The sequence below is a fragment of the Gallus gallus genome, chromosome Z (genome assembly GCF_016699485.2).
Source record: "Gallus gallus isolate bGalGal1 chromosome Z, bGalGal1.mat.broiler.GRCg7b, whole genome shotgun sequence".
NCBI classification, from domain to species: domain Eukaryota; kingdom Metazoa; phylum Chordata; class Aves; order Galliformes; family Phasianidae; genus Gallus; species Gallus gallus.
In genome coordinates this window covers 53,675,210-53,696,803 of record NC_052572.1, presented here as the reverse complement: position 1 = coordinate 53,696,803, position 21,594 = coordinate 53,675,210, and the positions used below count along the sequence as shown (strand labels likewise).

Here is a 21,594-nt window from a genome sequence, read left to right as displayed (position 1 = left end):
TCAGCTCAGAATAACATGGCAGAACGTATTAGGAGCAGTGGAGAGATGTGTGTTGATTTGAAGTGCTTTACAGCTAAGAACTTAATTTGGCCCAGCAGAAATTGACTTTTACACACACATTGAAGCCCTGCCAGTGTGGCATGCAACAGAGCTTTTCAGTAGCTGCCTGGATTTCAGCATGTGCTCACAAAGCCCTTGTGCCCTAGCTCCAGTGAACAGTTAACTCTGTGTCTCTTCCAGCCATGCTGACCCCATGTCCTTGCCAGCTGGTGCTGACAGCTTTGAGGGAACAGCATCTCACCTCTAATGAGCCCACCTGAGATGCACGTTTTGATGCTGCTTTCATGAAGGGTTTTGCTGGGTTGAGTTAGCTGAAAGTGGCCTCTGTAGAGAATGAGATCTGTTCTGCCACAGGCGGGGAATACCAGGAGCTGCTCGCACATATACAGGGCAGACTTTTTGCCACCAGGCCCTCATTGTCTGGTGACGCATGGAGTATCAAGAGAAGACTTGATGAAAAGTGCAACACACACCAGCATCGGAAACATGAGTTTATTGAATACGGTAGATGAGGGAAGATGTCCTTCCCCCTTGTACAACCAGAAATACTACTCAGCATGCTTGTGAAGCTACGATGAACTAGGAATGTTCCCATTCTGGTCTTGTAAATTATGCTGTGACTTCTGGTACCCCTGCTTGGTAAGGGTCTACATGGTACAAAGGAAAGTGGGGAGATGCCAGCCTAAGGCTTTGCCTGCTGCTCCTTCTCTGTCTGACATATTTTGTGGAGCCCAGCACCATTCTCCCATTCCTCAGAAGGCCATGACCCAGGGCACATACGGGGCTCTGGGGTTGGTTTTGTGACAGGACTGAGTGAGCTGGATGCCAGGGAAACTGAAATTCAGGATGACAGCATCACATGACCGATTTGTAAGTAATGGCAAACAAGCTATGTCTCAAGCACAATAGCTTATTGTCTCCTTTAGCTGTGAAGATCCCTAGATACAGATCTCCATCTTCATGTGAAGCCATGCTTCCTCCACCAACTGCTTACAGGTCCCTCTGTGTGGCAAGGCCTGTGCTGTCTGTGCTGCTGGTCCTCCTTGTCTTGCCCTTGTTCCCTTGCCCTCTCCATGTGGTGTGTGACAGCCTACATTGTTCATATAGGTCTGAACCTGTTGTGGGAGTTCTGAGGAACCTTGTCATGTCAAACTGCACTGCTGTAGAGTCAGGGTCCTGACTGCTTCAGCAAACTGCTGGGACACTTGTCAAGGTTTCCAGCGCATGAAAACCACTGTTGGCTACTCTGTGTATCTAAGGATTGCAGTAAGCAAGGGCCAAAGCAAGGTAAAGCCAACTGACTTTCTGTACTTTTCAGATCTGATAGTTAAGACTTTGTTTCAAGACCTTGTTTCTGTTCAGTGACAACATTTCCAGGTTGTAGGCTGATTCATGACACCAGCCTTTCTGCTACCAGAACCAACAATTTGGGAATTCATCTTCTATAGGAGGTCTGCAGAACTGACACAGTCTGGGAAGACTTGTACTCTGGTAGATATGCTCCTGAAGTGGCTGGTTGTTTGGAGGTCTGTCAAGGTGAAAGCAGCATACAACATGCACATGCATTTGGCATTTTCATCTCCTGCTCTGAGATCACAGGGAACCAGGTAGACTAAGACATCTCCTCCCGCACAAGCTGTTCCCATTTCGTTCAATTTGTTTTATTTCTTGGAAGACCTTTAATTTCATTCTGTATCTCCGAAACAAGAGAAGGGGAAATTACTGCACAAGACATAAACCATTGCATGAGTAAAGCATCGTCTTCCTGCTCCAAGAACACGTGATAGTTACTTGCAACAGCAGTTCTTACACATACAGTACTGGCATCTGCAGTCTGCACTTTTGGAATACTCTCCCTGTGGTGAGCAGGTGAGGTCTGATGGTGATCAAGTGATGACATGCTATTGAGAAGTCCAAAACAAAAAAGAGATCAGTTGGCTTGTTCACTCTATATACTTTAAGAAGAAGATTACCCTAGAGTTCTTTAAAATTGTTTAACATCTGCATGGTAGCGTGAATCAGGTTGTGAAGGGCTGAAGATTTGCTTCACTGCAGTGAAGTGATGGTAGCCTTTGTCTATGTCCAGTTGTGTCAGGGAGGGCAGGTTTGGCTCTGGAAGGGAGTTGCTTGATCTGGACCTACTGCATGTCTGAAGGAGAAGATGAATCCCTTCTCTGAGTGCCACACTGGCTATTTCAGTGGGGACCAATGCTGTCTGGTTTTGACCCTTGCGAGCAGGGAAGGGCATGAGCTGAATTTACAGCTTTCTGAGTTTGCTAAGTGAGTTCTGTGGGCGCCAGGGAGGCCATCAGCCTGCCACTCAGAGTGGAAATGGTATAGGAGGCATGCTGCTTGCGGCTCCTGAAAACATCATCATCCCTGCTGCTGCTGGGGATTGCTGTTCCGTGCCACAGGCAAGTAGTTCTGACAGCTGTGATCACGAAGAAGAAAGTGAAAACTGAACACATCAAACTTTCATACCCAAATGACATAAATTGAATTTCACCTCTATTCTATCTGATATTTTGGGTCCCATCCTATGATTTTTAAGGAAACAGAAAAATTTGGTGCAGATATTTTCAAAACTGATATATTCAGTGCATTTAGCATTACTGCCAGGCTGGTGGCATGTGTCACCCTAGCTGCAGCCCCATGAGTCCACAGCCCTTTGGACAGGCTCCCCAGTGAGCTGGCTGATTCTCCCCACTGTATGAAGAAGCCAGTTTAACAGCTGTGACTTTGATTTCAAACACAGCCCTCAGTGCTGGCAGTAGTCAACGGTGCCTTTCGAAAAGCTAAAACAAAGCTTTGTATGCTTCAGAAATGGCTTCAGGGATTTTCATTTCAAAGGGGCAACATCCACAATGCAGCCAACTGCAAAACCCAACCATCCTCGCTGAGTCCCACTTTGCTTTCCATTGGAGACTGCTGCTGTGGCTGACCAAGAGTAAAAGGAATAAATTTGTTTGCAGTGGATGAAGCAATTTCTTTCTATTTGCAACATCTGTGAATGATCAGCATCAGGATTCTGTCAGATTGCTGGATAGCTAACAATCCAAGCTGAAACATCTGTGCGTCAGATACGCATCACTGATGATCTATCTGCAAAACACATCAGATGGCAATTGACTGACTTGCATTTGACTGGGCTGGGTAACCGGCTTGTAGGAGAAGAGAAATGACACAGCATAGTTAAGAGTTGTTCCCCCTTGCCCCTCCTCTTTAGCCATACATTTTTGTTACTCTGTTCACGTTTTTGCAGCTTTTTTTTTTGTTACATGGTACGGTTACGGTGTTGAATATGGATAGGAAAGTCAAAGCCAACGTTTCAAAATGGCAGGAACACAGCTGTTCCTAGCAAAAATAACCATGTCTGCAATTACCATCACCAGGAGCATAAATTAAATGTCACAAGATCTTCCAGAAACTGGTTTGAAATCTCAGTGAGAATACTGGGTATGTATTTTATACGTGTACAGAGTGGCAGAAGAACTCCTTTAGAGCAGCCCTGCAGAGAAGGACTTGGGGGTCCTGGTGGACTTGGAGGTTCGGGCGGATGAAAAGATAGACATGAACCAGCAGTGCGCATACGCAGTCTGGAAGGCCAACAACATTATCCCCAGCTGCATCAACAGGGGGGTGGCAGCAGGGAGAGGGAGGAGAATGTCCCCCTCTACTCTGTCCCTGTGAGGCCCCACCAGCAATACTGCATCTAGGCCTGAGCCCCCAGCACAAGAAAGACATTGAGTTGTTGGAGTGGGACCAGAGGAGGGCCATGAAGATGATGAGAGGCGTGGAGCACCTGTCCTGTGAACACAGGTCAAGGGAGCTGGGCTTGTTCAGCCTGGAGAAGAGAAGCCTCCAGGGAGACTTCCTTGCAGCCTCCCAATGATTAAAGGGAGCTTATAAACAGGAGGGGAGACTGAATTTTTCATAATCTGATAGTGATAGGACAAGAGAGAATGGTTTTAACCTAGAAGAGGGGAGATTTCAGTTAGATATTAGGATAATTTTTTTTTACTCAGAGGACAGTGAGGCCCTGTCACAGGCTGTGCAGAGAATTGTGGATGCCCCATCCCTGGAGGAGTTCAAGGCCAGGGTGGATGGGGCCCTGGGCAGCCTGATCTGGTGGGTGGCAGCCTTGCCCATGGTGGGGGTTGGAACTGGATGGGCTCTGAGTTCCCTTCCAACCCACGCTATTCTGTGATTCCATGATTTTGGCACATTTCTCTACTAATTATTAGAAAAGTTTGGGGTTTCTCTTCTTATTTTTCATTTGACATTTAGATCACACTGAATCAAATACAGCTGTAGCACTAGAATTAGTTGTTTGAGGTTAAATTCCTATGTTCTGTCTTGCTAATCCCTGATCGTGCTTATGCAGATCATCACCACGCTCTGTGCTTCCTTCTGTCCATTTCTTTGGAACACTGGCATGCACTGTTTGCTGCAGCCTTTGTTGGTAAAGCTCTTGCACTTCTGGCTGCTCAAGTAGTGACCTCTGAAAATGTAGGAACTCATGATGTTAGTAAGATGGTATAATGTGTACGACAATAAACTGTGGCTCAAGAATTTATATCAACCAGATGGAGGCCTGTAATTAGCAATGTTCTCTAGGTGTTGGTACTAGGCCCAGTCTTGTTCAACATCTTCATTAGTGACCTGAACAAAGGGATAAAGTGCCCCCTTAGCAAACTTCCTTGATGATTCAAAGCTGGGATGAGTGGTTGACACACTTGAAGGCTGTGCTGCCATTCAACAAGATTTCAGCAGGCTGAAGAGTTGGGCAGAGAGGAACATAATGAGGTTCAGCAAGAGCAAGTGCAGAGACTTAAACCTGGAGAGGAATAACGGCATGCGTCAGTACAGGTTATGGGCTGACCATCTGGAAAGGAATTCTACAGAGAAGGACCTGGGTGTGCTGGTGGATCAAAGGTTGGTCACGAGCCAGCAGTCCGCTCTTGCAGCCAAGAAGACCAATGGTATCCTGGGGTACGTTGCAAATAACGTGGCCAGCAGGTCAAGGGAGGTGATCCTTCCCCTCTACTCTGCTCTGATGAGGTCATATCTGGAGCACTGTGTCCAGTTCTGGGCTCCTCAGTTAAAAAAAAGACAGGGATCTCCAAGGAGTCCAGCAGAGGGTCACAAACATGATGAGGGGCCTGGAGCATCTCCCATATGAGGAAAGGCTAAGAAACCTGGGACTGGAAGAGAAGAGCCTGGAAGAGAAGACTGAGAGGGATTCTCATTACTGTTTATCTACAGTGCAGGAGTCAAGTGGATGGGGGCAGACTCTTTTCAGTGGCATGCAGCAATAGAACAAGGGGCAGTGGGCAGAAACTGGAACATGGGAAGTTCTTCACTAACATGACGAATAATTTCTTTACTGTAAGAGTAACAGAGCACTGGAACAGGCTGCCCAGAGAGGCTGTGGAATCTCCTTATCTGGAGATACTCAAGACTCCTTTGGATACTTTCCTGTGCGACCTACTGTAGGGAACCTGCTTTAGCAGGTGGTTGGACTGAACGATCTCCAGAGTCCCTTCCAACTCCTGCGGTTCTGTGATTCTGCTATTCTGTGATAACAGTCACAGTAATCACTGTATCCTTCAGTAGAATCATAAAACCATAACATATCCCAACTTGGAGGGGAGTGTGACAAGGAGAATCAATTCCAGCTCCTAGCTTCACACTGGACCACCCAAAATTCAAACCCTGTGTCTGAGAGTGTCTGCTCCTTGAACTCCATCAGCTTGGGGACATGACCACTGCCCTGAGGAGCCTGTTAGCCCAGACCTGGGATGTTCCTCTGTCCTTCTAGCAGTTAGAGAAGGATTTGGCTATTTTCAGTTCAGTAGGTCTAACAACACCTAAGAGGACTAAAAAACATCTGCCTCACTCACTTAGCTCTGTGTTGCCTCTGTATCACCATGGGAAGCAATAACTAGGCATTGTTGTGAGGTCTTCAGGTAGATGTGGTCAACCAGTCATGGTACAGACAGCATGCAGTAAGTTAGAAAGAGACAGCTTTATACAGACATCTTTCTGACTGTAACTGCTGTTGATCTGCTGTATCTGAAAAGCCAGCAACCAAATCCTCTGCTGAGATCACGCCATGCTCTTGTTCCCTGTGCTGCTCTGAGAACAATGAGAATAGAGTGTTCCTGCATAGGCAGAATTGTTAAGGCCCCAACACTTCTGAAACAAAGAGAGATGAAGGCTTCCTTTAACAGCCTGGTGGGACTCTGTGGCTATCATAGTTGAGAGAAGGGATCTGCCATACAGTTTAAAATCAGAACCATCACCCCTTTAATGATCTTCTTTCTGATACTCAAGGGTAGCTTGTTAGCACAGTACTTCAAACTTCCCAGTATGACTGTGATGTCTGCGTAAGTGCTTTGCAGACTGCCTTTGATTCCTGGTAAGAGCAGAGCAGTCATAGCAGTCATTCAGCAGCTGGCTTACCCAGCACATGAATCCCCTTTTCTGTAGGCATCCCCTATGTGAGCTAAGAAATGTCTGCATGGGAAAGGAAATTTTTTAATCTAAAGCTGTGATTCAGGTAAATGTGCATAAGATGCTTAGTGGTATCATGTTAGCTAGAAGAATAAGCGTCCTTTTGGAGAAAATATATTTCTGCTTAAAGAAACAAGAAACTGGAAGAAAAGCATGGATCTCATCTGTGTGCACGAATACCGAAAGGGAGGGTGTAAAGAGGAGTGAGGCTTTTTTTAATGGTATCTAGTGACAGCCAAGAGGCAGTGGAGACAAACTGGAACACAAGACCGTTCCCTCTGAACATCAGGAAATGTTTATCTGCTATGCAGTTGATGGAGCGCTGGCACAAGTTGCCCAGAGAGGTAAAATCTCCCTCTTTGGAAATCTTCAAAATGCATCTGAACATGGTCCTGGTCTGCTCTGGATGTCACTGCTTGAGCAGAGGTAGGACCAGGTGACCTACACAGGTCTTTTCCAGCCTCAGCCATGAGTGACATGTTACTGTGTATGAAGAGCTCACTTCAGACATGTCTGATGTGGAGCATCACAGAATATGGAATAACATTAACAAACCACATTTAGCAAAACAGTAGAATGAAGCACTGGAAAAGTGAAACTGCTGTCTTGGAGCCACCTAGACTGGCTTCACAAACCAGTGCACTAGGTAGTACCACTTAGTGCATGAGGTGGTTTTGCAGTGCTGACCTTGGGAATAAAGAGAAAATGTGTTCCAGCATTTTCTCCAAGAAAAAAATAAAATAAAATAAAAGCAAGCAAGAAATGACCACCACCACCAACAAAAAACCCTCTAAGATGCCTCCCTTTTCCTTCTCCTTATGCCTGGAGACAGCCTGACAAAGCTGAGATTGCTGGAAGCACGCCCAGCTCAAATCTAATATATCACCTACGAGTAGAAGAGGAACACAAGCCAAAAGGTCCCCAAGTAATCAAAAGTAGTAACAATTTTTACAATCTTTTACACTTGAAACTCAAGCAGAGATTTGGTTTGTTCTTTCAGAACTGGGCAATTCTGGGACACAAACAACATGCAAAGCCGGCACGAACTTTTCACTTCCACAAAACAAAGGAAATGGGCTCCAGATGCTTGCACGGCTGCTGGTAGCAAACAGCAGTGCAGTGGTCTGGGTGGATTTTAAAATGATGCCTCTAACTGACCTAAAGAATATGTAATGGCAAAGAGTTCAGGAAACGATTGGTTGGATATATATATATATATATCCATTTGATATATATATCAAAAGATTACAACAGGATCTCATAGGTCTTCATTTTGTGAGTCACTTGATTTTGGGAGAATTTTTGGATGCTAACCCCTGCAAATGGCCCTTGATACTGAATGATTCATTCTTTACATGTGCTGATAGGGGTTGTTTTCCTACGCTTGTCTGAGCTATGCCCTACTCACTGGTTTGAGCACACAGCCCAGGAAACAAAGAACACTATTACTACTGGGATGATTTGCTGCCTGTTGAAAACAGCCATGGTTCTGTGAGAGCTTTTGGGATCTTTGCCACCACTACCAGTGTATTCTTGAGGAAGAACACAGGCACTGAGAAGAACACTGCAAAGTGTCTGATGACATGGAGTTTCTGAAGCTGTCCCAAAGACCTCAGAGCACCTGCTACAGAAGATACAAATGCCATTTTTGAGTGGTCTTCCTCCTTTTGCAGACTTAGAGGAGCCAGTCTGGGATTCTGAGGCCAGCGTGCACAACCAGCTGCACAGCAAAGCCCTGCATGAGATCCCATATTCTCACTGTTTGTAATTTACACACTATCTCTAAAAAAAACCATGTCTCGAAGTTAGCAGAGGCTTTATGGCTATAAGAAATGCTTACATGCACAAAAGCAGCATTGTGACTGACTGAAGAAAGGCCCTCTTACCACTGAGTTGGCCACTGTAGCATGGATGTCCCATGTCTCCTCTGGTTTCTGTGGGGCGGACCTCTGTTGCTCTCACCTGTGTCATTCATGTTGTAGAGCTGCAGCTATGGTGGAGGCGCGGCCATTTCTAGACACGTGTGAAATTTGTTGGTATTGTAGTTACCACCTTGTGATTTTGGTGGGCACTGGGGAAATGATGGGAAGACAATGGAAGACTCAGATATATGAAGCAGAGAGTCTCTGGCCTAACTTTTAACAGACAAAAATTAATCTTCTTGTGCAAGCAAGTGCGAGCCTCTGGGCTACTCTGCACACAGTGCAGGCAAAAAGACAATGCCATTAGATGATTCCTCTCAGCCTAAGATTTCTTTCTGATATCAGAATGTTTTTTTTTTAATCCTTGTCCTACTAAAGTCCTTTTCCTTGCTAAAGGAAATGGGTGTTACCAGCTTCAGTGAAAGCTAGTAACATGTGAGCTGCAAGGGACCTGTTCCCTCAACTTCGTGGCTAGGTTGGGTTTAAGTATGGCTTAGGTTAGGGGTGAGATTTTTCTCGTACAGGTGAAAGTTTCAGGCAGTCTCTGGGGGAAAAAGAAGTGGTTTTGCTCTGATGAGAGTGTAAGTTCTCTGAATTTGATGAGACATGGTAAAAGGCTCAGCTGTGAACTCCAGTTCAGAGAAAGGGACCGTGCAGGGTGCAGAGAACTCTGCACAACATCTCAGCTGAATGAAGGAGCATTCAAGGCATCCAGAAATGCACAAGGGAGGTGACAGGCAGAGAATAGTATCCGTCTGTCCTCAAGGACTTTGAAGGTGGCAGTTTGCATCAGATCCCTCGTGAAAAACTCAGTAAAACTGGAGACATGCATGGAGCCACCTGCTTTCCACTACTCCAGTGAGCAGTGTGCCATGAACAGCTGAGAAAGTGTAGTTGCCATTAGATTTCCAATAGCATCGGCCTTTCTTCTTGTAGGGTAGAGGAGTGATGGGCCTTTAAAGGTAGGAACTAATTCAGCTGACAAAAGAGGCATAATACAACCAGAATGTTGAATAAGAAGTGGGAATTTTTGTATGAAGGAACCAAAGGGTGTTCAGCTCAGACTAAATTAATTTACTCTTCTGGATTTACTCCTGTTTTATTTAAGTAAATTAAAAAAAACAGCCTTTTAAGAATGAGTCGCACTTGTGACTGTGTAATGACTTTAAGAGGACAACATAAGCTAAGCTGGTCTGCCTTGGGGAAAGATTTTAGTACAGAATTGGATCAGGCAGTAATTCAGCAATGTTGATTACAGGTGCAATATTTGCAGGAGAGATGATCTCTTCCATCTCATCTGGTGACGCAGCTAGATTTAAAAAGAAAAGGTGCAAAGATTTTTGAGCTGGTTAGCTGAGTAACATGACTTGTTTACTAAAGCACAATGTGAAATTAGTGCAGAAATTTTCTATATATTCCTTACTATTTGTTGTAAATGGAACATTCTGTCTCTTGATAATATCTCAGTGAGTTTACTGTAGAAACAGCTATTTATTGTATATATAGACACAGATCTTGGATCCAGTCCTAAATCTCCAAGGAAACACTACCATCCTCTTCCCCCCTCCCGTTTTGAGGGCACATTGTCTCCATGGCACCTAACATAAGCAAGTCTGAGTCCAAAATTTCTTTTCTGCTTTCTCCAATAGCATTTGAGACAGTGGCAGTTGCCATAAATATACCAGCATTTTTTGATTGCAGTGTGTCCTGGTTTTAGCTGGACAGAATCAATTTTCTTCATAGTGTCAGGTATGATGCTAAGTTTTGGCTTTAGGAGAAAAACAATGTTGATAGCACACTGATGTTTTAGTTGTTGCTGAGCAGTACTGCACAGAGCAAAGGATATTTCAGTGTCTCAGCTTCTTGCACTGCCTTGCCAGTGAGGGGACTGAGGGCACAAGGAGCTGGGAGAGGACAGAACCAGGACAGCTGATCCAAACTGGTCAGAGGGATGTTCCATACCATATGGCACCATGCAAGAAAAGCTTGAAAAGCAGTGGGGATTTGGCTGGGCTCACAGCTGTTGCTTGGAGACTGGCTGAGCATTGGTTGACAGATGATGAACAATTGCTTGTGCACCACTTGGTTCGTGTATATATATATGTGTGTGTGTACATATATTATATATTAACTATATATATTAACTATATATTTATATATAGTTTTCATTACTATTATTTCTCTCTCTTCCTTTTATGTATTAATAAATAGTCTTAATCTCAACCCATGAGTTCTACTTCCTTTTTTCCCAATTCTTTCCCCCATCCCACGGAAGTAAGCCTAGGGCTGTGTGGTACTGAGCTGCTTGCTGGGCTAAACCCAATACAGTGCTTTACCTTGTGGTCACCTCATCCTTACTTAGCTTGGCTCTATGACCCTGAACATCAAAAGAGAACAAAGATAGCAGACTCAGGATCAGAAGCAGCATAAGTGCTTCAGCACAATGCCATGTGGACACATATATGCAACCTGGCCCTTAAATATGTCACAGTGTGTGAGGTCAGATGAATTTCAACCCTTCTGGAGAATATAGCCTGTTCTATGTGTGGAGGTACTGTCTTATGATTAGCAAACAAGGTGCCAACCCACTTTAAGTCTCCATCCCTACATTGCAAAGTTCCATAAAGAGGGTCAGAGAGGGCAGATTCATTAACATTGTGGAGTCCAGCACAAAGCTGGCCTATGGGTATGAACTGAAGTGCAAGGAGGGTGCACTAAAGCCATGAGACCTTGACCTGTACATAGGGCAGGAAGTCACAAAATATAATTGTATCCACTGGAATGATGGAGAGAATCTCAGTAAGCAGAGTGTAAACCATCCTGTTTCCCTCTCTGGGGTTTTGCCAAGGATTAACAGCCTTGTTTGCTTAGGAAAGGTCTTTCATGCCTGCACTGCTGCCATCTCACACAAAAGCTGGGAAAGAAAACTTCTAAGCAAGTATGTTGAATCAACATGGGCCTGGGCTCTGCAGGAAACACAGCCAGCCAGCTCTCTCAGCTCCATTGAGAGGAGCTGTGTAATTTATGGGCACCCAGGGGCACATGCATGTGGAAGTGCAATCTCCTCCCTGCGTTTAGGGTTACAGCCTGTGGGCCATTTTCAGACCTAGCCGGGAGCTTACTGTGCCAACTCAGGAAGAGCAAGTGGTGAGGAAGTGTTGCCCTTTCAGAGCCGTGGCCACAGACATGTTGGCTGTGCAATGAGTTTTCTTAAAGGCTGTTTTTTAATAGGGAACTTCCTTGCAGGATAGTTTTTTTTTTAGCACAGGCCGGGAACTGCAACCTCTCAAATCAGACTTTGTGTTTCTGACATCACCACCTCAGATATAAATTCATCATGGGAGATACCAGGGGACCACGTCACTCTTTTTCTATCTTGAAAAACCTAGAAGTCACGAGCAAGAACAGAGCAGTGGCATCTTCCCTTATCTCATTCTGAGGCACCGTACTCACTGTCCATGGTCCTACTGTCATGCCCCACTAAATGCCTACCCTTTAAGTATGGTGCTTTTTAAAAAAATGATTTTCTTAAGTGGAGATGTTGACTAATTTATGAAAAACTGAAGGATGCAATTACATGGTAAAGAAAGCCTTTTCAGTATAAAACTGATGCTCCCGTATCCACTGTCACTTAGTCAGTTTGCAGCTAAACCATGCCTGTGAGCAGCTACTTTAGTGGGCTTCACACAACCACCATAAGACCAGAAGTGATTTTGCAGTATTTGTAAGCAATGCCATGCCTGAGCTGTATGCTGGCAAGACGCTTGGAGAAAGAAGTCCTTAGTGTCCAAAGTGTCTTAGGGGCACAATAAGTGCAAACAGGCAGAAAGCTTCTCCTTCGAAGGCTCAATTTAGGAAAGCAGGTATCTCATGATGCAAAAGGCAGAGGCAATGCAAAGACTGGAAACAGAGCTGGGGCAGCAAGGCTGAAGAATGCACATCAGTTAGGGGGTGAAAGACGTTATGAGCCATATTCTTGAACCACAGGTTTTCTGACATATAGAAAAACTCTTGTGCCCTAGTCCTGAAGTGCAAGATGGGCATTTTAGTATGAGTCCCCTTTCCTCATGAGGAACTGAAATTCTACAAGAGCACATTTCATAGAATCTTAGAATTACAGAATGGCTTGGGTTGGCAGGGACTTTAAAGTTCATCTAGACCCAACCCCGTGCCATAGAAAGGGGTACCACCCAGCAGATCAGGCTGCTGAACTACTCATCCCGAGTTTTTTTTCTGCTGATGACTATTGGCCTTAGAGAAAGTAGAGTGGAGTAAGTACCAAATGCTCTTTAAAATCCCCCTTTGTATCTTTTGAAGATCTGGCTTGTGCCTAAGTATGCACTTGGGATGCAATCCAGTGCAGTTCGAGTCAGGAAAGTGTCTCTGACCTTTTGTGTGCAGTGTCAAGAAAACATATGATAAAAGTGAATATCCAGTGATGTTGGGAGTATGAGGACTGTGTTTGGCAGCTATCTCAACTTCTCAGTGCAGAGAAAGGAGGCCTGTGTAACTCAGGGAAGACCACTTTTGGACCTTCTTGCATTATTCATCCATTCAACAAGTGTTTCTGCCTGGCTGGAGGGAGAGGCTAGATGAGATCCACATGCCCTCCTGCTTTCCCATGTCAAAAGATGGCTTTTCTACCCAGAATCTCACTAGGAAGAGTAAAACCCTACAGCTCATCCTAGCAAATGCTTCTGAGGCTTACAAGAGGAGACTTTCCTTTACAACAGTAGCAGACAGCCACGGCAACTAGGTAGGAGTCCTGCCCACTGCTGAAAGCCTAAGAAACATGGTGGAGTAGCTTTAGAGGATGGGCCTGGGGGCCAAAGAAGAATGGGCTGGCTTGATAATGGTTTTGTACAGATGGCTTGGTACCATTGCTTTCATCATGGGGAAAGACATTTGGGGAAGAACTGTTTACCCAGCACCATCTCTCCAGTGTTAGCCACACACAGCAATGGTGGCTCCAGCTACATTTGATTGCTCTTGTTTTGGACTGTGTTCTGCACTACAGCATGTTTGGTTCAGCCTTCAAGTGGAGACGTGATTCAGCTATGGTACCACCTATCTCCTTCATATTAAGTGTGCATTCAGGAATCTCACTGGAGATTCTATGTGCTGCTGCTACTTTCTTGTTCCTGGCAACTCATTGGCTTGAATGACACCACAGTGATGAAAAAAATTGTGTCATCATAGCAGTCATAGGAGAGATAACTGGAACTCCATTTGAGGACATCTTCAACATGGGATTTAGAGATCAATAAAGTTATGGACAGAACTACCAGTGGAGAGAGTGCAAAGTCAGATCCAGACTAGCTAAGAATGCTACACAGCAGACCCTGTAGAATTTGTCACCCTCCCTGACAAGGGTTGGGCACTCTTTTAGCCCAACCACAAACAGGTGCCATGACTGAACAGCAATTATTACCACCCTCACTCTGCAATGATATTTCAGCACATAAATTCAGAATTAAAAATTACATGCCCTGTATGTCAAGACAGAGTTGTTCTGTTTCTTAGAGAAAGTAGAAGGTGTATTAATTTGTTCATTGTTTTTGTGTTGTTTTTGTTTTTTGACTGAGAAACTGAAGTTCCCAGGTGGCTTAAACCAATTTCAGTTAAAAAAATTACCAGAGAAAATAAAGCTGGATTTGAAATATAATTTCAGGTCTGCTGCATTGATGGGCTGTCATAAATAAGTATCTTCACAATTGCATAGAGGATAATCACTGACAGGCTCATATCCAGCTATGTGATCTCCTGAGAAAGAGCAAGGCTAACCTCAGACTGCATGAAATGTTTTCACTATGTTGTTTCTTTTATCTTCCTGGGACATTCTGCAGTATGTGAGGAAAACTGGCTATGTAATTCTTTTCAGGATCTGAGCTTTCAGTGCCCTGAAGAAGGGATCGCCATTTGTTGTGCATGACTGTATAGCAAATAATCCAAGAGGATCACTGGTAGCTTACTGGCTTGCAAACTGACAGCCATGAGAAGGACACATTCAATTGCTTCTCAGAAGTCAGGCCTGACTGAGTTTGCTCATACAGGGGAATTCACTGACAGTACAAATTGCCTGACCTCACCACCACCACTGCAAGAAAAATCCCAGCCCCACTGAAGCTGGTAACAAATTCATGTTAAATCCAGCTGGCAATTGGCCAGGAGTGGTGTTCCCCAGGTGTCAGTATTGCGGCCAGCCCTGTTTAATATCTTCATTAATGATCTAAACTAGGTACTGAGTGCGCCCTCAGATGACACCAAGATGGGAGGAAGTGTTTACCTGCCTGAGGGTAGGAACACTCTACAGAAGGATATGGATAGGTGGGATTGCTGGGCTGAGGTTAATTGTATGAGTTTCAACAAGATCAAGTGCCGGGTTTTGCACTTTGATCACAATGACCCCATGCAACACGACAGGCTTGGGGTAGAGTGGCTTGGGGTAGAGTGGCTGGCAAGCTGCGTGGTAGAAAAGTATATAGAGATGCTAACTGACAGCTGGTTGAACATAAGCCCATGTGAATAATGTGCCCAGGTGGCCAAGAAGGCCAATGGCATCCTGGCTTGTATCAGTAATAGTGTAGCCAGAAGGAGAAGGGAGGCAATCATCCCTCCATACTCAGCTCTGGTAAGGCTGTACCTCAAGTGATGTGCTCAGTTTTGGGCCTCTCACTACAAGAAAGACATAGAGGCCCTGGAGCGTGTTCAGAGAAGGGCAATGAAACTTCATGGGGACTGGAGCACAAGTCTTATGGAGAGCAGCTGAGGGAGCTGTGATTGTTTAATCTGGAAAAGAGGAGGCTCAGAGGTGACCTTATTATTCTCCATAACTCCCTGAAGGGAGGTTGTGGTGAGGTGGAGGTCAGCCTCTTCTCCTAGTTAACAGTAGCGGCATAAGAGGGAATGGCCTCAAGTTGCACCAGGGGAGGTTCAGGTTGGATAGCAGGAAGAATTTCTTGGAAAGAGCAGTGATGCAGTGGCACAGGCTGCCCAGAGAGGTGGTGGAGTCACCATCCCTGGAGATGTTCAAGAACCATGTGGATGTGGCACTGAGGGACGTGGTTTAGTGGGCTCAGTGGGGATGGGCTGATGGTGGGATTTGATGATCTTAGAGAACTTTTCCAATCTTAAGGATTCAGTGATTCATGTGGTTTCTGTTCTGCTGAAGCTTCACTTCCATAACGTTCTCTGTGAGTGTTTTTGGCTTACTAACTGCAGGGAGATATTTACTACGTATTTATCTGTTTGTACCAAAAAAGAAAAGAATAGAATAGAAAAGGCCACATTACTCAATGCTATGATTACATTTTACAACTAATTAGAGCCTTGCCTACACTATGTCTTCCATCCTGACAGCTTTCTTTGCTAACATTTTTCAGAGCCAATTAGAAAATGAGGACAAAATAAGTGTTTTCACTCAGATAATTTTTCCCTTCTTTGCGGAAATCTTTAATTAAAGTCGCAAAAAAATAAGATAGCTTTTTTCCCCCCAAGACATCCTGGAAAAAAATATCATGCTAATTTAGCAGATAAGCTGAATTCAACACGTTTCTAGTCATTTTAGATTTTCTTCAGTTATTCTGCAGGCAATTCTACTCATATTTGCTGGAAGACATCAGACATCTATCTATGTAAATGGAACGTTTCGCACACTGTGGATCCATCCTGGGAGGATCAGACTTCCCAGTGCTTCCTGGATGGATGGCTATGTAGACACCACTGAGATCTACCTGGAGTTTCCAGGGCTGACTGCTCCTGCATCTTCCTTCTAACCCAGCGAAGGGCTTGAGAAGGGAGAAAGATCTGACGGACTGCAGCACCCATGCTTTCCATTGCCACATCAGCTGTTTTCCAGCTAGCAGGGCTGATGGCCATGCAAAGGGCTGTGGTTCCCAGGGGGTGAGCCAAATTACTCTTCCGTGACTGCATTTCCCTTTCCAGCCTAGCACAGCCAGTTCTGGCACCCCTCTGTCTTTTCTGGGTGCAATTTCAGGATACAGCCGTGGTGCAAGCACCAAATCATCAGTTGAATAGGTAAGTGATGGACTGACCAGGATGAGACATTCCTTCTGGTGACAGTGACAGGAAATCAGTCAAATTCACTCAGACTACTTGAGCTTTACCACTGAGGCGTGCTCTGCTTCTGCTTCCTCAGCTGCCGTATGATGACAACATGATTCTGTCACCCCTTTGAAGTGTTCCATAAATACAGTTTTTTCTCTTTGCATTAAATATGGGTTCTCTATTTACTGTATTTCATTAGATGATGCATTTTTTTTTACAATCTTTTTTTTTCCTCCTAATGTTATGAATTAATATCTGAATAATTCAGTACATTCACGCTATTCTGTTAGCACCTTATACTCATCTTTTAAACAGTTCCTCATTCTCATCTTCTAAATAGATGATTTTGTGATTGCATGCTTATAAAAATACTTTCAAATTAGGGAAAGGGGTTTGCAGACTGTCCTTTAACTCTTTCTAGCCTGACTCCAAATGACAAATGACCCTCTGCTGTATTTCTGAAGGGGTGAGGCCCATTGCTATTCAGCATGTACCTTCTCTTCACCTTCTGTCAGTGCCCAAGAAATTTATTTTTGTTCAGCTTGCTCTCTCCAATCAAACTGACCTTTCCTTTATTAAGATGTATTCAGAGAAAAATAATTCTACTCTCTACTCTTTATTTTTGGCTTCTGGCTGACTATGCCTCATAATTATGTGCAACCACTTAACTTTGTAACATATGCCCCATATTTCCCTTCTACCTGATGTAACACTTTCATACAGTAACGTACTACAAAGTTCACCAACCCTTTTAATTAGCTGGTGATCTGTGTTTCTGAATCTCTGATGCAGACATCAATACTTGTAAGCAAACTTTCTTTCAAATGCAGATAAAGTAGGCTACTTTTTCCTCAACTCCATGAAGAAAGCTCCTTTGCCTCCTTTATTATCTTCTTTATGATATCTGTTCATAATTTAAATGGTGATAAATCCTAACTTTATCTTTCATGGTGTTTAAAATGTGTGCTGAATCCAAACTCACTCTAACCTTGCTAGTTGGAGGGTGAATCATAGCCGACCAACTGCTAGCTGTCAATAGCTGTCAATGGGGTTTGAACATACTGTGCCCCAAAATCTGTGCAAATCTCTTTTGTGGCTTCTTTTGCTCAAGATTGGCTGTGTTTGGCTGCATGAAGTGGCTTTCATTCACACTGCTGGTTAATACTAGGTAGCAAAAGCATAGACACAAGCTTTAGGGGCCCCTCAGAAGTGCCCATCCTGTATCCATGCAGTGCTGCACACACACGTGGATGCAAGAGCTCTGGGCTGTCCTCTACAGACCTGTTGTTAGCAGGACCCAGTCTAGAAGCCTCTCACCTCTGATGTCCTCTCAGCCATCTGCATGCAGCTGCTCCTATGGCCTGGGAAACTGATTTCAGTTAAACGTCAGTGGTGTTATGAAACAGACAAAAATGTGCTAATTTTGAGTACAGCCCAGTTCACTACTTGGCCCTGAGGTCTTAATGACCTGATTCAGAGGAATGCTTTGGTCTACCTCTTCTGTGCAAAGTACAGAAGCACGTTCTTAACATCAAGCACACACTGAAATTCTGTTGAAATCATTTTGCAAAGGATGGGGTAAAACTAGCAAACCTATGAACAGAACGTTATTAAATTAAAATGCTGATTTTATCTCTTAGGTCTCTGTTAATAGGTCTGGGATGTGGCATTCTATTGAAATGTGCCACTGAAAGTATAAATTACTTTGAAAGTCTCTAAGAAACATTCCCTTTGTCCTTCTTCTTCTGCTATTTTCCATCAGCAATTCACCACAAAGAAAGCACTTCTCACCAATTCAGAAATACAGCTGAGCAGCATCTTAATCTGCATTGTCTGTATGCACACGAGCTGTGTATTTCAGAAAGTGTTGCTACTTATTTTTCTCTTCAGAACTGAAAGAAACTAAAAATAGTCACACAGAAGGTACCTAATCAGCCTGGCAGCACATCTCTGCGCCATGGAAGATTTATTCTTATTCTCTACAGCTCAATCTGGGCACTCTAAGAACAAATGCTATCTGGCTTCTAAGCTCAGAAAGGCATACGACCAAGCATGAGTCTCACTTACTGCACTCCAGGGCAGAAACATATTGTTGATGTATTTTACACCTGTCTGCTAAGGGTGACACTTGTTTGGAAAACTGCTTTTACTGGAGGGCAACTCACTTTGATGCCTCCTGCGTTGAATCAGGGATATTCTGAGAAGATGATGGAGAAAGATGTCACATCCTTAGCTCTTGCTCTGATAGGCACAAGAATTTCTGGCAGGCTGACAGATGGCAGGTAGCACTGTCCCTCCCTGTAAAAATGGAATGATAAAATAGCTGAGATTACAGCTACCATATATTGCATAAATGCCATATTCTTTGCCAGATAATGCTTTTTTTGTCCTAAATGGTCAGCATGGCCTCAGGAAACAAGATGCACTTAATATGTAATTGGTATCTTTCTCCTCTTCCAAGTCCAAAACACAGTAATGATCATAAAAGGCAAAACAACAAAGGATTTTGGCTCTTGCTACCTTCTCCTGGGGGACATTGCTTTGTACTGCGAAACCAGTCTGTCCAAATGAAGGTGGAGACAGGGATCTCTGCTCTCTAGGAGCTGGTGGGAAGTTTGTCATTGATTCTGAACCTGGATCAGAGACTTGGATCTCTGGGATTGAAAAAGATGTGCTTAAAATTAAAATAGAGCTGAAGGCAGAATGACTGCCCAAGTCTGCACACAGCCTGACACAGTTAGCCAGTACTTTGCCCACTGCCTTGCCTGTGGTATTAAAACAACTGTGGGTGATGCAGGAGGGAAAGCTCCATGCAACACCTCAGTTCACCTCGGTGGCCAGTGGAGGGAGAAGCCCTGAACGTGCTAAAGCTAAATTATTTAGCAGTGATACTATAACGATTAGAAAGATGCTACCATAAGTAAATAGAAAAGGTGAGAAAGCTCACTATTACAATTCATGCGTGACAAAAGCAAAACAAAAAACAACAGTCCTGGCAGGTGTCAGATTTGATTATCAGCCATATATACCTTTTCAAGGATTAGATATTGATCTCCTCAGAAAATACTGGTGAGTCTTACAAGTAGAGATGGTGATATGCCCTTCAGCACGTTTTTTGCCTCTAACGGACCGCACCACTTGTGCAAAGCGCACCGGGCACGCTTTCGGTGGACGAACTGCACGATGACACAGCCATGCTGAAACGAGTCAAAGGCTCCCGCGTGCTACAGTCGATCCGAAGTCGGATGGGCAATAAAGAGGCTTGAGAAGGATCCCAACTTCGTTTCCTCACTTCGGGAAGGGCGGCAGGCACGAGGGCAGAAGGCAGGCAGGGCAGGGCCGGGGGTGCGGCGTCTGCTCCGGGCGGGGGCGCAGCTGCCCCAGCCCCCGGGGCCGGGCCGGGGCCGGGGCCGGGGCCGGGCAGCGCAGCGATGCGGACGGCTGGGAGCGGGGCCGAGGGATCTTCAACCCCCCCTCCGCCACCCGCCGCCACCGCATCGCCCGCCCCCGGTGCGGCGGGCCCCGCGCCCTCCCCTTCCTCCCCCCGCGACCCCCCGCCCGGCACGGGACCCTTTAAGAGGAAGGGGGAGCAACTGGAGCGCTCGGCCAAGGGATGGGGCCGCTCCCGCGAGGGCTCTGAGACTGAGTCGCCTGGGTAAAAGAAGTTAAGAAAAAATAACGATACGCGAGGAGAAAGACAGCAGAAAAGTCGTGTATTTGTAAAGAGAAAAAGAAGGGAAAAAAAAAAAAAAAGAGGGGGTAGGAGTGGAGTGGAAACAGGAGGAGAGAGGAGGGAAGGGAAAAAAGAAGAAGAAGAAGAAGAAGAAAAATAAAAAGGAACGCCGTCCCCAAATTGTGCCAACTCCGGGATCGAGCAGGGATGGTGCACCCCGGCTGGGTCTGCCTGCTGCAGAGCCTCCTCCTGCTGGCCAGAGCGCGGCAGAGTCGCGGCCCCGCCGGCGCCTGCCCGCTCCGCGGAAAGGTAGGCGGCGGGCGCGGAGGTGGCGGGGGCGCGGGGGGTTTCTTCCCCCAGGAGCGGCCTGGGGCTGGGGACGGCTCACCTGGGGAAGGGAAGCGAGGGAACAGCGGTGCCCCGGGGTTCTGCGCCCACGAGGCCAAGTACCGCTGGGGTTTGGCGGAGGATGCGATGGGGGACTGCTGGCGGCTGCGCTTGCACCTGAATCCGCTCCGTGCGAGGAGCCGCCCCCAGGGCCGACGGCGCTGCTGCAGAGGGAAGGTCCGGGAGGAGCCTGCTCCTCGCAGGGACGGCCGGTTGGCTTCCTGCTCTATCCCAAGCGTGGTGGGGCAGGTTCAGAGCAGCAGCGACGGTGCCCTTTCAGCAGAAATGTGGTTACAGGTTGTGTGGGGTTTTGTTTGTGCTCTCGCCCCACTAGCCTGAGTGCTGTGAGCAGCACGGGCTGCCCAGCCCAGCTGGGGAGAAGCACAGCCGAGGGCTGTCTGCTGCAGGTGATGCTTAGGCCGATGTGAAGCTCGTGGGCACAGTGTTGTGTCCACCAGAAGTCAGACGCAGGGAAGAAGCAGTTCTCGGTGAAGTTTCTGAGGTAAAAGTGCACAAAACCATATAAGAAAAGTCATCCTGAGCTTACAGTGTGTTATTAGGTTTTCTAGACCATCTCTGCTCTCTGTAGGCCTTGGACATGGAAGCGTCCTGTCACCAGAGGTGAGGGCAGTGTGTATCACACCACTTACCAGGGGATCATTTGAGTGGGAAGGGCCTCTTAAAGGCTGTATGCTCCAACTCCTCTGCAGTGAGCAAGGACACCTATAGTTGGATCAGGTGCTCAGAGCTCCGTTCAGTCTGACCTTGAGTGTCTCCAGGGATGGGGCATCCATCACCTTTCTGGGCAACCTGTGCCAGTGCCTCACCACTCCTATCATAAAAAACCTCTTCCTTATATCCAATCTAAATGTACTCTCTTTTAGTTTGAAACCCTTTCCTCTTGTCCTATCACAACAGACACTGCTAAAGAGTCTGTCCACTTCTTTCCTTTAGCCCCACCTTTGGATA

General features: G+C 45.6%; 1 protein-coding gene and 1 long non-coding RNA gene across 8 annotated transcripts in view; one reads left to right on the top strand and one right to left on the bottom strand.

Moving 5' to 3' along the window:
* Nucleotides 1–538: 538 nt before the first annotated feature.
* On the bottom strand, nucleotides 539–20,071 carry LOC121108473. 4 transcript variants are annotated; one of them, XR_005842997.2, is made up of 5 exons: nucleotides 19,595–20,071; nucleotides 18,731–18,863; nucleotides 17,883–17,934; nucleotides 8,463–8,647; nucleotides 539–2,491 (listed from the first exon to the last, which is right to left on the bottom strand). It is a non-coding gene; the product is annotated as an uncharacterized LOC121108473 (long non-coding RNA). The 4 variants fall into 4 exon arrangements; XR_005842999.2 differs by having other exon boundaries at nucleotides 17,883–17,926; XR_005842998.2 differs by lacking the exon at nucleotides 17,883–17,934.
* Nucleotides 20,072–20,169: 98 nt separating this feature from the next.
* The window catches only part of TRABD2A (TraB domain containing 2A), an 84,886-nt gene continuing 83,461 nt past the window's right edge, over nucleotides 20,170–21,594 (top strand). For all 4 annotated transcript variants that reach the window (XM_004949321.5, XM_004949322.5, XM_003643049.6 and 1 more), the window contains exon 1: nucleotides 20,170–20,547. In XM_004949321.5, coding sequence (XP_004949378.2) covers nucleotides 20,446–20,547 — 102 coding nt within the window. In that variant the 5' untranslated portion in view covers nucleotides 20,170–20,445. The remainder of the gene's footprint in view (nucleotides 20,548–21,594) is intronic.